Raw genomic sequence first — 16730 nt, 5'->3', positions numbered from 1 at the left:
GAAAGATGTGAATTTTTAATGGATTTGTGTTTTGAAACCGAATTGTTTGTGTTTATATCGATTGGTTGTAATTTGTATTTATATTTTATGCTATTATATGAATTATCTAGTTAAGATATCCATTATTTACTGGGCTGTTTAGCTTGTTATACGATTTTTTGTTTTTTTTTTCAAATTCAGAGAACTAGCCTACCGAGGTTTTTCAATATGAAAGAATTACTAAAAAAACTGTGACACAAGGTATCTTAGATTAGAATTTATTTGAATTAATATATTACCTTAGACTAATGTTCGAACTGTGAGACATTATAAGTTGATTTAGTTAATGAAATAAAATTTTTATACTATTAGTTGAATTATTTCCGCTGCGTGATTTTGATATCGAGATGCCTTGCATACCGGTAGAGAGAGTTTCTATAAGTGTGCAGCGGTTGCTGCGACTTCCAGCTTGCGATCTTGGATCAGAGGTGTGATAGTAATTGTTGGGTAACAGATATTGTTCTCATTATATTTTGGTGACAATTACAACATAATAACAATTAAATAACGAAAATTATTTATAATTAAAATATGTTATATATAATTTTTTTTCATAAAAATCACCATCATTTATCGTAGGAGACAACAGTGAGAGTACATTTTATCATTGTGATCACACGGCTGTTCTTCCCCCGCTCTAAAAAGTTATCCGGCGGCTCTTTGGAGTCGTTGGAGGGAAGGAAGCGCCGGCGGAAGCTCGGTAGGGCTTTTGGTGGGGAAGAAGAGATGCGGCGGCTCCGATGGGTGGCCGACGGGGGGCTATGGGAGCTGGACCGGGAGGCGCCAGTGACGATGGAGGGGACGGCGAGGGGCGTCCCCGGCGACCCCCTCCCCCTGGGTCTCTCCCGCGGCCCCCGCATCTCCCGCCCCAAGCAGCTCGACTTCATGCACCGCTTCATGGCCTCCCCCCTCGTCCCCTCCTTCGCCGGCGACCCCTCCAACGGCGGCCGTGGCCTCCTCCTCCACCACGCCCACACCGTCCATCTACACGAGAACTGGTCGGTTTCTGGCCTATTTCTCTGTCTCCCCGTCGTTGATGCCTCCAATTGTTGTTGTTGTTATTAGGATTTGAAGTTTGATCGGGAAATGTCTTCGAATATTTATTTGTTCTTGTGTGTGGGAATGAAGCATCAATAGGAGGAAAATGAGTGTAATTTGAAAGGTTTCATCTTTAATTGGTTACATGGAGGTATGTTAAGAAGTGTGGGTGAGTGTTTGGCGGTGGTTTGAATTGTCTGATCTCTATATTTATTGTAAGGGAGAGGTAAAATAATTGTTCTGAATTCAGTTTCTGCTATAAGAGGGGAAGGCAAATTGCTCTTGTTTGTTACTTGGTCTGTTAGATGGTGATGAGGCAAAATAATTGTTGAATTCAGCTTCTACTGTAGCAGGGGGGAGGCAAATTGCTCTTGTTTGTTAGTTGGTCTGTTATACATGATGATTATGGCAGTTATCTGGAGATATTATAACATTAAGTATAGATTATACTTTCTGTTTTTAATTTTAATTATACAATTGTTACATTTCTGTGAATTATCACAATAATAATAGTAGAAGATACTCAATTAGAATGTTTTGAACAGAAAGGTAGACTCTACTTTGCCAATATTTACATTCTGTTCAGTGTGAAGCTTGAAGCATTGAACTCCATAACTATTTAATGTTATTTCCGAAAGAAATTTATGTTTTTTTAATTAATTTCGTATTTTTGTTTTCTTTTTTCAAAATCTTCTAATTGAGTTTGAAATATTCAATGCATATCCATTTTATACTTCTAACTACAATTTTTAGATTCTCATCATTCTACACAGTTTTTCTTTTTTAAGTGTGGATTGACACTTTGCAGGTCTGCAACTGTTCTGGAGCAATTCCATATACAGAAATTTGTATCTATTATCAAAGAGAGAGCGTCAAATCATCTTGAGAAGACCTCATGGCCTAAGACCATTGCAAAGCACATGCTAGATATATTGTCTCTGGGATTCGGTACAGAATTCCTAGTGACACCAGATTCTTCTTTTCTTCTTGAAGCATATGATGTTAAGAAGGAAAATCGATGCAAAGCTATCTTTCATCACAAGGCAAGTCATTTATAATGTTGTCGATTTATAGGATTTGATAACTTGCAAGCATCTATGTATATATTTTGGCATGGACCGGGTTTATCATCCCTGTTCCTTGAGATTATAGATGAGCAGTAATGTCCTTGGATTTAAATCTCTTTACTAGTGTTTGTTATGCATTTTGTTTATAGCCAATTAACTCTTTTTTCTGCTGGAATTGTTATTTCAAGGTGCTGCCTAAACAGCATGACTTCTTACATTCTTGCAGCTTCCAAAACACAATTTAACATTGGAGGCAGCTTGGCCTGGACTTTTTGTTGATAAGAATGGGACATACTGGGATGTACCATTGTCATTGGCCATTGATCTTGCTTCAATTACTGCTGCTTCTGGCTTAAGCTATCATTTATGCTTGCAGCATAACAGAGGACAACCAAAACACTTTGGTGGTGATAAAATGAGTGATAAACCTATGTCTTTATTGCCCGGGTTTTGTGCCAAGGCAGCCATTTCCATAAAAAAGAATGTAGACCTATGGAGAACAAAAGAAGGCAAGTTAAAAATGGTCCAACCGTATGACGTACTCCTCTCAGATCCTCATATTTCAGCATCAGGGATTATTGGTAAGGATCAAACTATTATATAAATATTTAGTTTGTGAGATGTATCTAGTCATGTAGATCTATGCCTTAATTACCTTGTTTTTCACCATCAAGATTTAATACATATTAGAGATGGACAAATATGATGTTACAATACAGTTTTAAGTCTATGCTCTTGTTAAAAGTGCGTCTTAAGTTACTTTTATCATGATCAATTCACAAAAAGCCACAAGAGGAAGTAAAGAGGTGGAAAGAGTTCGGATAGCTGCTGCTGAATTTTCGGTGGATGGTGGTGGTGCAATGCGGCGGAGTTTGATGATGAGGATGATTTGCAAGAGGTGCGATGCATGAGAACATTGGATGTTCGCAGGACAACAGTTGGTTCTTGAACGGCTGGTAGTGGAGGAAAGCCATGGAGTTTTATAAAGAAGATGGGAGATGGCGGTCAGTGAGGAATATATCTCTAGGGCCAAACAATGGGGTTAGAGTAGGCAGAATGGTGTTCACAAGGGAAAGACCTGGTGCTGCGGGAGGGACTGAGGAGGATGATTGTAGCAAGCTTCTTGGCTACCGCTAGCACAATCAAAGCTAATGCATGCCTAGGGTCAAAGACCGATCGTTGCTATAGGTGGAGGGGGTAGGAAGTCAGGATACGTCCAGTGTGGGGAGCTTGTGCACATCTGAATAATGTGTAGAAATAGAGTGCACTGCTACTCTTGTCGAGGTATCGATCTTTTTTGGACTAGATGTTGCCGCATATTTAAGATGGTGACCCCTTTGTTCCATCAAAGGCCTGGATCTTTATCATAGTGACTCAGGATATTTATTCGAAATTCCTAGCACTTAACAACCCTGTGATTGTAAATTTTCATTCTCTCCATGTAAGTATGGTGGCATTGGCGGTATATGTGGAGGTTTTTCTAATTGCTCAATCCTACTATAGGTGGTCGTGGAGGGCTTGTTTTCTTTCAGAGGAACACTTCTTGGTTCCCTGCCATCGAGCGAGTTGCTTCCGAGGATGGCTAGGGAGGTAACCATTAGCACTCTAGAATTTTGAGTATCTATGTCTTCTTGGTCTATTTCCTTGGTGGATCTTTAGGGCAACTGAAGTACAAGCGTGGATCTTACTATGAGCTTTACTTGTTGGAGCCAATTGATGGTTGAAGCCATTGTTAGGGGGTTTGGCATCTTGTTTGATTCTAAAAAGGCATATGGTGGAGGGAATTGAAGTTTTATGGTGCAATCATATTTTGTAATGATGTTTCTCCAAAAGTGGAGTTAATGGTTAGAGAGTCTATGTGGTGAAGGTGAAGATTAGATTCTATTGTCTTGAGACTCCATTGGGTCCCATACTCCGGCCAATAGTGACAGACAATACATTGGGATCCTTGGCTTGCAACATCTAGTGAAATGGCTAATGATTTTTCAAGAGTATTGGGTGATGAATTTGGTTGCGAAGATAGGTAGGTGAGGTCGAACTTTTCAACCAAAGCGGATGTAGAAGCTTGGGAGGCCAACGAAGAGGCAAAGGAGTAGTGGCGGTGGTAGCACAAAATGGTCATAGTTAGCCTGGTCGAGCACTTAAACCAGGTGGAGGAACCCGATTCACCTCCAAATGAACTTATGCTAAATTTGAATTTGAGCAACTTCTTTTAATCCTAGCCTATTTGCAGGAAGACAATTTTGGTACTTTATGATTTTCATAGAGATGTCTCAGAGTTTGCAGGAGGAAGAAGCCTAGTGAGTTTTGGGGGCTAAGGAATGAGGCGGAGGAGCAATGGTGGGGGAAGGGCAAAACAGTCAAATTTAACCTAGTGGAGCACTCAAACCAAGTGGAGAAATCTGGTTCGCCTTCAAATTGACTCACTCTGAATTTGAATTTGAATAACTCCCCCATTGTCCCTTGCCTATTAGTAGGGAGACAATCCTAGTGCTCAATGATTTTCATAATAATGTATTGGAATATGCAAGCTAGAAGTTTTGTAAGAGTTCAGTCACAACTTGGGACTTACCTAGCCTCTAAGAGGCTATATCATGTGAGGGCTAAACTTCTAGAGTCTAGGCATAATTGACTTTCCACTTATGGATGATGTACTTCAATAGGCATGGGATAAGGCTAAGATTCCTACCCATAGGAGGCCGACAAGTGTATGCTTGACGAGGAGCCCAATGCAGCTAGATCTAGGGTGTATCACTTATCTCATTAAGCTTGGATGTTTTGGACTCATCTTGGGTGAATCAGAGTGCATCTCACTGTAATCCAAGCCCTTTGCGGTGCAACCCAAGCTCTTTGTGGTTATGAAAGGGAATCGCAGAACTTTGATTGGGGTCAACATGGTCGAAAGAAGAGATAGGTTGAAAGTGAAAGCCCATGCTTTCAAACAAGGCAATGGTGACAATGGGAACATGGTACATGATGCCATGGTACGAAAGAAGAGATAGGTTGAAAGTGAAGCCCATGCTTTCAAACAAGGCAATGGTGACAATGGGAACATGGTACATGATGCCATGGTACAAAAGAAGAGATAGGTTGAAAGTGAAAGCCTATGCTTTCAAACAAGGCAAACAAGGCAATGGTGACCATGGGAACATGGTACATGTTGCCATGGTACAGGAGTCTAAAACTCAAGAAAAAGACTCATATGATGAGTAGGTGACGTGCACTTTAAGCCAAGAAGAAATTGAGATGTTAGGAAGAAATGTGGTTTATTTTCCAAGTAGGGAGCAGAAGCAACTTTGGAAGAACTCAAGATGTTAGAGAGGAGAAAAGAGGTGTTGGGATTGCAAACAAGAAGGTAGAGTAGGATGCTTCGGATCTCCCTAAGGGGGATGGAGTCTTAGCTTAAAGTGGATTGGTGGTAGGGGTGATTAGTGAGCAGTTATGAGGGTTGCACAGAGAGAGTAGTTTGTTGCTTGTTTGGCGGTACGGGTGGCTTGAGTGGCTTGCAGTTTGTGTTGAGGGAAGGAAAGTTGGAGCTGTTGTTGGGAGGTCTAGTGGGTGCAGTAGCTGGTGGGTTTAGGAGTGGATTGGGTGGCGAGATGTGTATTCTAACATGGAATATGAGGGTGTTAGGCAAACAAGAGAGCTGTGGTTTGTGAAAGTATCAAAGATGGTAATAGTACCATTTTTGTCTGCAAAAAATGAAAATGGCCGCGTTTTCTCTCAATCTACGCTGGCAAATGATGGGGAGGAACTTTGAGGGTTGGTTTGCCTTGGATGCTTTGGGTTTAGTAGGCGGTTTCTGATGGCTTGGAAAGAAGATCAGGTGGAGGCGAGGAGCATTGTTAAGGGAAGCTTCTCCATATCAGTAGAGTTCAGAGAAAAGTGGATTCAGTTGGACCTTGACAAATGTGTATGGCTTGATGGAATATTTTTTGAAGGAACATTTTTAGCCAAAGCTCAGGAAGATCATATGAAGATTTAGTGGGCCTTGGTTGCTAGCAAGTGACTTCAATGCCATCTTATGTTCTAATGAGAAATAGGGAGTAGCAAGAGTAGGCAAAGGATGTCTACGATTTTCTAAGTTCGTTTGGGACATGGAACTGGTGGAGGCCTTGGTACAAGGAAGGAGATTGACGTGGTCCAATCAAAGGGAGAATGCAACTTTGGTGGGAGGATAAGTTCTCATGCTCTATGATGGCATTTCCCTATCCTACTACTGATTGTAGCCCTTCATTGTTGGTGCCTTCCTTCTAGGGCTTCTGGAGATGACTTTATGTTTGAGAAAGCATGCAGTTTTTACCCATAGTTCAATGAGTTGTTTGAAGCGTGAGGGAGGATTATCCCTAGTTTCTAGTGTCTGACAGCATCATGGAATCAAAAACTCAGAAACCTAAGATCCTTGTTGAAGAGATGGAGCAAGGCTAATGTTTACAATTTCATGAAATTGCTTAGAAGGATTGAATGGTTAGATGTTGTGGTGGAGGAAAGATAGCTCACCTCACTAGAAAGGACTAAGAGGATACAAGCTAAAGTGAAAGTAGAGGATTTGTCCACCAAGGAAGAGGTACTGTGAAAGTAATGCTCGCGAATCCAATGGTTAAAGGAAGGAGATCAAAATTGGCCTTCGCTCACCATGTTGCAAGTTATCAAAGGTGAAACAACTCATCCTATCAGTTTGTTGGCAAGGAGAGGAGGTGACCAACCTAGGGGAGTTTGCTAATGCTTTTAGATCTTACTATGTGTCAGCTTATTTGGTGTGGAGGAAAGGTGCCAAGCGAGGACGGATTGGAGCAGCTTGTATCCAAATCAGTCGAGGAATCTTAGCATCCTTAAAGCTGATTTCTCTTTGGAAGAAGATAAGGAAGCGGTGTTCGATCTTGTAGGGGACAAGGCCCTCGGGCTAGATAGTCTCCCCATATTTGTGTTCTAGTTGTATTGGAAAGTATTAAAAGGAGATTTGTTCCGTTTGTTTGAGACCTTCAATGATTCGAGTGGATGGTTTGAATTATTCTTTCCTCGTCTTCACTCCGAAAATGGACTCCAGTGAGATGGACTATTCGATGATCTACCTAATAAATAGTTCGATCAAGATTATATCCAAAGCACTTTCCAATCGATTGAAAAAGGCAATCCATGATCAGGTAGGCCTGGACCAGCTCACATTTGTAGCGGGTAGGAATGTTCTAGATTGTTTTGTACGACCACGTGTTGGAGGTCCATTATTGGAGGAAGTAAGGGGTGGTACTTTGCAAACTAGATTTCGAGAAGGCATATTATAAAGGTGAATTAGGATTTCCTTCTTGAAACCTTGGAAGCAAGAGGATTCAGACAAGGATGGAGGTTGTGCAAAAACAACTTTCTAGTTGAATTGGTTGCTAGGGAGATGGATCCAATGCAAAAGAGGGTGAATATAGGGGGATCCCATCTAGCCCTATCCGTTCGATATTGTAGTAGATGTTCTCAGTAGAATACTTGAGAAAGCTTGAAGAGGACTCTTTGTTGGAGTAGAGGATGCCAACAATGTGTTTGGTGTGTTGGAAATTCGGTTCCAGACAATACAATAATTTTCTTCAAGGCAGGTGATCTTCCTCAGACTGGAGTTGTTTATGTAGGTTGCAGATCAATTTATCTAGAGTTTCATGTCTTATCTAGGTGAGGTCCAGCTCATATACAGACTTGTGCAAGGACTTTAAGGTGCTGGGTAGTGAATTTTTCCTCACCTGTGCCTTGTCTTGCCTCTACATCCACTTAACCTAAGAGGAGCAGAGTGGAGACCTCTAGTAGTAGACAAGTTCGACAAGAAGCTGACAGGTTGGCAGTGTAGGTTCCTTTTACTTAGAGGGCGCCTGACATTGATCAATTTTGTGTTGTTGGTCCTACCTATGTACTACCTCTTTGTGTTCCATGCTGGCATGGGTGCTAATGAGGATCGACAAGATCCTAAGGAGCTTCTTATGGAATGGAAAAAATAGTTAACAGGTGACTATTGCCCAGCCAAATGGGAACAAGTTTGCAGATCTAAGATATAGGGAGGACCAGGCGTCACTAACTTGAAGCTATTCACCTGGGAGCCCCCACCCCCGAGTTTCCTCAAGGTCAACTTTGATGGGTCAGTCCTGGATGGTGGCACGAGGGGAGGTGCGGGTTTCGTCATTCGGGACCCTTTCGCTAGGGTTGTAGCCGCTGGTGGCAGTCACTTATTTGATACCTCGGTTCCGAGCGCGGAGCTGAGCGCTGCCTGGGCAGGCTTTCGACATGCCCGGTACGTGTTACAGGCTAGGTCTATCACCCTAGAGGGTGATTCAGCCACCGTTATCAGTTGGATCCGAGAGGGTCCTAGGGGTGACGGCAGTGACCACCCTTTGCTTCGTGATATATGGACTATGGCGAGGGATGGAGGGGCCTTTCAGGCCAAGCATATCTACCGTGAAGCCAATGGGGCTGCGGATTGGGTGGCTGCATTTGTAGCTCGCCATTCCGGAGACACTTTGTGGACTGGAGATGGGGAGTTGCCTTTGGCACTCCGAGGTATCCTATTTTTTGACTTTATTGGGTGTATCCGTTCCCGACAGGTATGATCCACCTGTATTAGCAAAAAAAAAAAAAAAAAAAAAAACAGCGCTCTCTACAAGTGTTGGTGGAATTTACTACAGCGAGGTGCTGCCTCATGAAATAATACGATCTTGTTGAGATATTGCAGGACAAGGATCCCTGATAGCAGCGATCACTCACTAAGGGCTGTAGCTTCACCCTTTTGGCATGGGGTTCTCAAAATGGAGGAAGACCTTTTAAGTAGTGTGTGCAAGAAGGTGGGTAATGGGTGGGTGAGAGACCACCCATTCCATGTCTTATTCTAGAAGTTGTCTACAGAAGAGGAGAGCCTAGCGCCAGGAATATATAGAAGTAGAGATGGAGTAACTGCTTGGTGACTAAGGTTTTGATACTCGATATCAAGGGAAAAGGTAGGGGAATTTAATGAATTATCCTAAACAATGCCTCTCTCACCTACGCAGAGATGAGCTAATCTGGAGATAAGGGAAGAATGGGGTGTTCTAGGTGGACAGATTTCACATATTCTTTAGAGATGATGGTGTTATTGCTCTTCTCTCTCCCCCTGTGGAAATGCCCTCGAAAAAGGTTAAGGCTTTTAACTGGCTTGTGATGAACAAGGAAGTCCTAATAGAGGATCAACTAAAGAAGCAAAGTTGGCTTGCTCCCAATGGTTGTCAATTTTGTGGAAGAACAGAGGAAATGGTGAACCATTTGTTCCTAAATTTTGGGTTTGCTCAATCCATATGTCACCTTTTTCATCATAGACTGCATGTGCATAGCTTTCTAGAGGATACGTGGGATGGAGGTGTTACTCTTTGAAGAAGGCATGGAGAGTCGGATCGGATTCAGTGGTGATGGCATTTTTTCAGGTATTTGGCTGGAAAGAAATACATGAGTTTTTAGCCATAAGAAATAGATAGGGATGGACACCATCAGCATTCGGAAGGACCAAGAGATGGCTCAGGGATTGCTTTAGAGTTGCAAGTGCTAGAGCCTAGAAGTGTGGGGCAATGACCTTTAAAGAACTGAAGCTTATCTCTCAAGTGTTTGGGTCCCTACATAGCATGGTATTGTTTGGAATATTTTTGGGTTGGTTGAAGCTCCTGTTTTATTTTTTGTTCTTTTGTGTACTTTATCCTTTATTTCATTAACTTAATGAAATAGGTTAGGCTCTTTTGAGCCAATTTGTCTCTCAAATCATGATCAATACATGAAAACATGAATGATACAGATATTAGAGAACATTGTTGCAGATGTCAAATGGTGTTGTTTCAGTTTGCTATGTCAAGGTTTTTTTTTTTTTTTTCCTTGCATCATTCAGCATGATATTGTTTAGTAAATACTGTAGAGGCATTCATCATGATATTGTTTAGTAAATACTGTAAAGGTAATTATTGAATATTAAATATTCTGTAGAGGTAATTATTGTATATTAGATATTTGTTTTCTCTCTTCCCCTTGAAAAAGGAAAGTGATTATTTTGACATAATCTTTAAGTATCTCTAGATCCATCTGAATCGATGCCTTACAGTTTGAAACACACAGAGATACATAGTATTTAAAATTCTTTCCCTTTATTAAATTGGTAACTCTTCTCGCTAGAGAACTTCCTTAGTCATTAGAATGGAACCTTATGTTCTTTAGTTAAGGTTAAGTGTCCTTATTTGATATTCTTAACTTGTTCGTGTTTTGTGCTGGAACAGTCAAAACAAGCTTCTTTCAGAACATTCATCCATGTATATAAGAAGTGTCTTATTCTCTTTTCGGACCCTTTCCCACTAATTAATGTGCCTCTCATTACTGCAACTTTTTTGAACTTTAGTAGTTGCACGTGATGAAACATCTCAATTTGTTTTCTTTGTCCCCCTCTTATCCAACTATTGTTTCTTAAACTATATGTCAATGCGATCTTCGTTTGTCATAACATTTATGCTTTTCTGCTCTTTCATTCTTTTCATTTTGGTAGTTATCTTCAATCATTAAATGCTTCACTCTAGATCAAAGCTAGAAAAGAATATAGGGGACTTGCTGAATTATTTATTGGACTTCAATGAGGGTTGCTGATTATGCTTATCTCTAGTTATTTATTAGAACTTTTATGGTACATGGTCTTTTTTTTTTTTCCCACTAGGGAGGATTGCAATCTATAGTTCAACCTTTTTAGATTGTTTTTTATGATTTGTGTCCATTGAAAGTGGGTGAAAGAAGTGCTATTGTTCAGAATTTGAAAGATAAGGAGAGAATGTATTTTCTGGTCCTCCACTCTTCCAAACAAAAGGTACATAATGATTCTATGATTAGAAAAGAGTTACCAAATTGTATTTGCTGGTGGTTGAGCCAAGTTGCAATGGGGATGCGACAATTCATCAAGGTGAATAGTGGTTCAGTAAGCCCTTTCCTGTACATCAGAGCGTGCAGCTCAGGATCATCAATATATACACCAGATTAGAGGCTGGGACACACAGCCCTGGTGCCATGGGATAAGTATCAGGCATGTGACCATGCAACATGATGGCCTATCTTTCTTTTGTTCATCACTAAGGTAAGTGTTCACGTGTTTCAAATTACACTGGTGCTTGTGATATATAAATTTCAAAAAAATGTGGATCTTCTTCTCAGACATTCCTTCTCATTTAATACACCTCACTAAATACACCTTGATCTATCATAGTAATATGTCCAAGCATTGGTATGTCTAGTGAGGTATGCTCAAATCTTCTAAAGGTAGCTATATTTTTACTGTCAGGGGTTTAGCAAGTCATTCTTTGATATGGCTGAGTTGCATATCAACCTCCTTCCTGCTTTATAGTAGTTTTGATTTACCAAATGCTCGTTTCCAGCAGTGTTACTATCATGCTATGTTATATCAGGGTTATTCTTCATTTCCTTATTGATTTTCATCATTTCTTGGCAAATTTGTCAGCATATCACAAGGATGTAATGTGGTTCTCTTGTGACTAGTGAATATCTCCTTCCCCTGTTAATTTTTTTGCTTGGCAAACGGCCATTCTTTCTGTTGTTTGCTGATTATTTTGTTGAATTTCCATTTTATACTAGGCATTCCTTTTGTCTTACAGGTGCAGTGACCAGTGCATCGCTGGGAGATTGTTCAGTGAGGTTCTCTGTCAAGGATGAGTCACACAGACGCAAAACCGTCAGTTTCTGTTCCCAGAAAAATAAAATTGCACTATTTGCTGATCTCTTTGCATCTTTTTCCTTTACGGCTCAACATGGAAATTTTCAAAGGCTTTTTCTTGATCTCACAAGAATAAATGCCCGACTAGATTTTCCTTCAGGTTCAACATTCTTAAATGGCACTGCACGTCTAGCACAAGATTTTTATCATTCTCGGCAACCAGATTCGGCAGCAATGTGTGCTATTTGTCCAGACATGACAGTTTCTCTTCAGCAACAGGTAGCTATGTCTTCTCTCACATACATAAAGATGCATGTATATACATCCATATGTTCATAAGAATATTTTTGTCCATACATATGTACATGTCTATGTATGCATGTGGGCCCATTTGAATGCTGCACACACATTTTTTGTGGATTACTCAGTTGGAATCCCCTTCTTTTGACCCTTAAATCCATATTTGAGACTCTTGCACATTTACATCATCCTTAATAGCATTATGCAATCACTTAGTGCTTTCAAAAGCTAAATGAAAATTTAAATTACTAGGTTTGCAGCATAGTTGAAATTTTAGAAATTGAAGTAGAGAGAATCATATGTGGTCATGAGTTCAACAGGTATGTCTGTAGGGAAGCAAAATATGTGACTATTAACTGGTGAATAGCTGTTGTCTGACAATCATATTACATATGGGACCTGGAGATGTCTTATGGTATTAGAGCCATTAGATTTGTTGCTTTCTCTTTTCTCAAGTAAAACACCATCCAGGCATGTGAAATCAATTTCTGCATAAAATGCTGGATAAAGATGATTCAATATGGATTGCATATCATGAGTGGGTATGTGGATGTCATCTTTCTTTTTCTGCTTAGTCGCTTCTTTAGGCTAGGATGATCCCAAGAGTATTTGATGAACAAACTGCCAAGAATTGACTTCAAAATCTTCATCAAGGTATGCCGAACCAAGCCGAATTGGCCAGTTCACCCTATACTGAACCGAACTGGTGTGGAACTAGGTCGGTTTGGCCTTGTTTTTTGGAAAATATCATAAATCATTCCAAACTAGACAGTTCAGAGATGAACCGGTTCACCCCCTCACCTTTTTAAAGGCTTGAAATTGGTTTGTTGAACCAGGGGTGAACCACTCAGTTCACCCGTACCAAACCAATAGTTGACCGGCATGGGTCCCAATACCGGTTTGGCAAATCTTGATCTTCATACTCATAGGTGACTATTATCTATTTCAGATTTAATTGGAGGAAGATAAACTAATGGGATTGAAGGTTCACCTTCCAATGTCTCACTATTGGATGTGCAAGATTCTCCACTAAATAGTGCTTTGCTGACATGAAAACTGAAAACTAAAGTTGCTGATGTGGGGCTTCGTCCTTTTTGAATAGTTAGGTATGAAATACATGTGTGCATCTAATTTTGGAGATATGGTGAGAGGACAACCTTTGGAATCGAACATGGAACTTATCATCAGTCATCAAAAGCGGTGCCAACTAATAGAACCAAGTCCTACTGGCACCCCAAACTCTTATATCATACCACTTCAATACTAGCCAGTTACACCATAACCTAAGAAATACAAGAGATGAAATAACAAAGAGTTGAAAGAAGAGCTAGTTGCATGTAACCCAAAACATGCATTTGCACTCGTATGCGCATACACAAACACATGCAAAGTTGAAGCTTGAAAACCAAACTCATTCCTCTCATTTTCCTTCAACTGCTGGCATGTTGCTCTTGTAACCAGCCCTTTGACTGTCCATTAGCATTCCTATTCCAGTTTCTAGCAATCAAGTAGAAGTCTGGGTTGAGATCAACTAAAGAGGCCATCATGACAAGAAGGAACATAGTAGAAAACCGACAAAACCATATTACTATTTCTCTTGGCTAGGACATAAACATTTTTTTCCACAATGTGCACACCACACAAAATGCCATTTTTGTTTCTCCTACCATGACCAAAACAGTTGTTTGGGCCTGGAATTTCTAGCATTAGCTGGTCCCGATTAGTGACATGGGCAACTGTGTTGCTATAGTGATGCTTGATCAAAGAAGGGTTGAAAGCGTGTTGAGTGAGGCTGGTGGAAGTATGGGTGGAGAGAAGCATAGAACATTTTAATATGGAATCCGAAACAAAACCAAGGCAACCAGCTAATAAATGTGGGTTGTATAAGAAAATGGTTATGCTTTATTTTAATAATCTTTGTTTCTAATCCTAAAAATAAAATAAAAATAGAAAGGCTTACTACTACATAAATGATAAAGCAAATACAGCTTCAGGATAAATGTTACTTAATTCAAAGCATCCTTTCAAGCGTTTTATCTGTTTGCTTGAAATTTGGTGATCTTCTATGTTAAGCCACATGTAGGACTGTTAATGAGCTGAGCAAGCCCAAGTAGCACAAAGATTTGGGGGTCAAAAAATTCAGGCCTGTTCTCATGTTTTTGGCCTTAAAGGTCGGTGGAGATCAAAAGATAGAAGCTTGAATTATCTTGGATCAGTCTCAAACATGAAATTTCGGTAAAAATGAACTAAGGATTGATTGAAGCCTATATTGGCTCGATTAAATTCAGTAAAATAGAACATTGAATGGTGGGGCAGCGTGTAGCAAAACAGATGGTGGGGCAGTGAATCGAAGCATAAGGGCAAGGGACAGAAAATGGATTCATTACAAACGGAGGTGGTGGCAATGGTAAAGGGCTAGCTTGCAAAATGGTAATATAATATAAGCTCATCATAACTTTAAATGTAAAAGAATGTAAATAATAAAAACGGTCTATAATCATTATTTTTTTATGTAAAGTGTGTATTTCGCATGCCTGTTTGCTAGTTTATTCAAATACTTCACCAAAATTTGATTATCAAATCCTCTCAAGATAATCCAACACAAGTATTTTTATGAATTTAGTAATTCAAATTTGCAAAAAAAAAAAAAAAAATTCTTGAATGGAAATGATAAAAAGAAAACAAATCTTGTTCTAGCAGTTCATAAATTAACATATAAGCATTGCAGCATAACAACATCAAAATCCAATCTCATTTTAAAAGCCTTCTTCACCCATGGCAATGACCTCTCATCTTTGCAACAAGAGTTGGAGTTTTGCACAGCTTCCCCATGGTAGATTGATTTCTAGTTAATACATTAAAAAAAGGAAAGGATTCAAAGCATGGTTACGGGTATATATGATGCTAGCAAAAAACAAACAGTTTTATTCATTCGACAATCAAATTTTGTAAAAATCTTCTCAACTTGGATGAACATTTACTAACCAAAATGCCAATAATTTTATAGCAACATATCATGCGACTATCATGTTATCAATGGGATTTTCAACAAATATCAAAAAGAATACTTTCTTTCTTTTTTTATCTGTTCTGTTAGCCAACTACGCAAATTATTATCTTTCTGATGCTACTATTCCCGTAATTTATTTTAAATTTAAGCAATTGGGAGTACTCTCTTGCAATTCATGAAGTTTACATCACCCAACTTTCTCGCTGATTTGGTTTTGTGCACTTGGTTTAATATTTTTTATTATCTGTGTTATATAATTCAATTACTCATAATGATATTTTTGTTTTACATATTATTTTTTAATATGTGCATTGTGCATGCCTAGATGCAAGTGTTTTCTAGACGAAGAGGACCTATGAGCATAAGATAAGCATGGCAAAGATGTTATTGGTGAGAATGCTATGTAGCAAAACCAGGAAGAACACATGTAGGATGATAACGTTTTAGGAAGAATAGGAGATGGACCAATTGAAGTGGTGAAGAATTGTGGTAATCACATGGTAAAAAGACTATTAGAGGTCCCATTATGGCCATGGTCTATAATTTCTTCGAGTATGTTGCAAGTAATACTACTTGAACATATTAACATTTTGAGAGGCTCTGTGGATGATTGTAAGCATTGAGGAGCTAGACATCTTCCACTATTGTATTTTTGTTCCCCCCCGCCCCCCCATCTTGCATTTATCATGCATTTGCTTCGGGTGAAGCGACTAAAGACTAGATGCTGCTTTTATTTTTTGACACAAGGAGACTGGATGCTGTTTGTGCGACATCTTTTCCACTTCCATCTAATAAATTTTTATTATTAATTTTCCAGCTAGAATACAGTCAATGGCTGTTATTCCAACTTAGCAATCTTATTTGGAGATAATGTAGTTTTACAAATTCTGAATGCATGGTTCACTTTTCTTTCAAGCCAGATCGTTGTCTTTTTTTTTTCCTTTTTGCATTGTAAGGTTGCTTACCTTGTGAATTTTATTCAACCACATCGCAGATTGTTGGACCCTTCAGCTTTCGAGTTGACTCCAGAATTGAATTCGACCCAAGGGACAAAAGCCAATTTGTTCGTCTAGGTGAGTCAATTTATGCAATTGACTGGGCTTTGAAGGTTCTCGGTTCAGCTAAGGCAACAGCTTGGTATTCCCCAAAGCATCATGAGGCCATGGTGGAGCTAAGGTTCTTCGAGACCTGAAGAATTCTGTAATAACTTGTCTTTAACATGCAATTGCTTTCTGATAGCTTGAAGAGGAAATCGTACCTGCTTCGCTGCAATGCTGGGCATGAGGTTTCATTGTTGTCTTCTTCCTTCTTTTTTTTTTTTTTCTGTATTCCTGTATTTTTCTTTTTGGGTTACTTTTTCATTTAATCAGTTATGTAGATAAATTTGGGAAACATCAAATTTACTCTGTGCCATTTTCAGTTCCAATTTTACGTCAAGGATGGAAGTGCAGAGCTGATTACTAGTCAGAAGACTGATACATCTGTTCCTTCTTGTTTGTATCACCATTTTTTATCACGGAAAAAAATTACAATCTAGAGAATTGAGATACCAATTTGTCCAGAAATCTTCTTGATCTAATAAAGC

General features: G+C 39.5%; 1 protein-coding gene across 2 annotated transcripts; it reads left to right on the top strand.

Annotated features, from left to right (window-relative positions):
- The first annotated feature begins 628 nt into the window (after window positions 1–628).
- Window positions 629–16612, top strand: PDE320 (pigment defective 320). Of its 2 annotated transcripts, XR_015975122.1 has the most exons (6): window positions 640–1037; window positions 1886–2120; window positions 2371–2725; window positions 11777–12114; window positions 16140–16430; window positions 16566–16612. XR_015975122.1 is itself a non-coding variant. In XM_039130650.2 (5 exons), the coding sequence occupies exons 1-5, from the start codon at window positions 766–768 to the stop codon at window positions 16335–16337; spliced, it is 1398 nt and encodes a 465-aa protein (XP_038986578.2). In that variant the 5' UTR covers window positions 629–765; the 3' UTR covers window positions 16338–16612. The 2 variants fall into 2 exon arrangements, 1 of the variants encoding a protein (XP_038986578.2); XM_039130650.2 differs by having other exon boundaries at window positions 629–1037; window positions 16140–16612.
- The last annotated feature ends 118 nt before the right edge of the window (window positions 16613–16730 follow it).

The sequence above is a fragment of the Phoenix dactylifera genome, chromosome 2, assembly GCF_051530095.1.
Source record: "Phoenix dactylifera cultivar Ajwa chromosome 2, Ajwa_hap1_PhDact_Kaust_v1.1, whole genome shotgun sequence".
Taxonomy (NCBI): Eukaryota; Viridiplantae; Streptophyta; class Magnoliopsida; order Arecales; family Arecaceae; genus Phoenix; species Phoenix dactylifera.
Note: the sequence above shows the minus strand (reverse complement) of the source record. Positions and strands in the feature narration are given on the sequence as shown.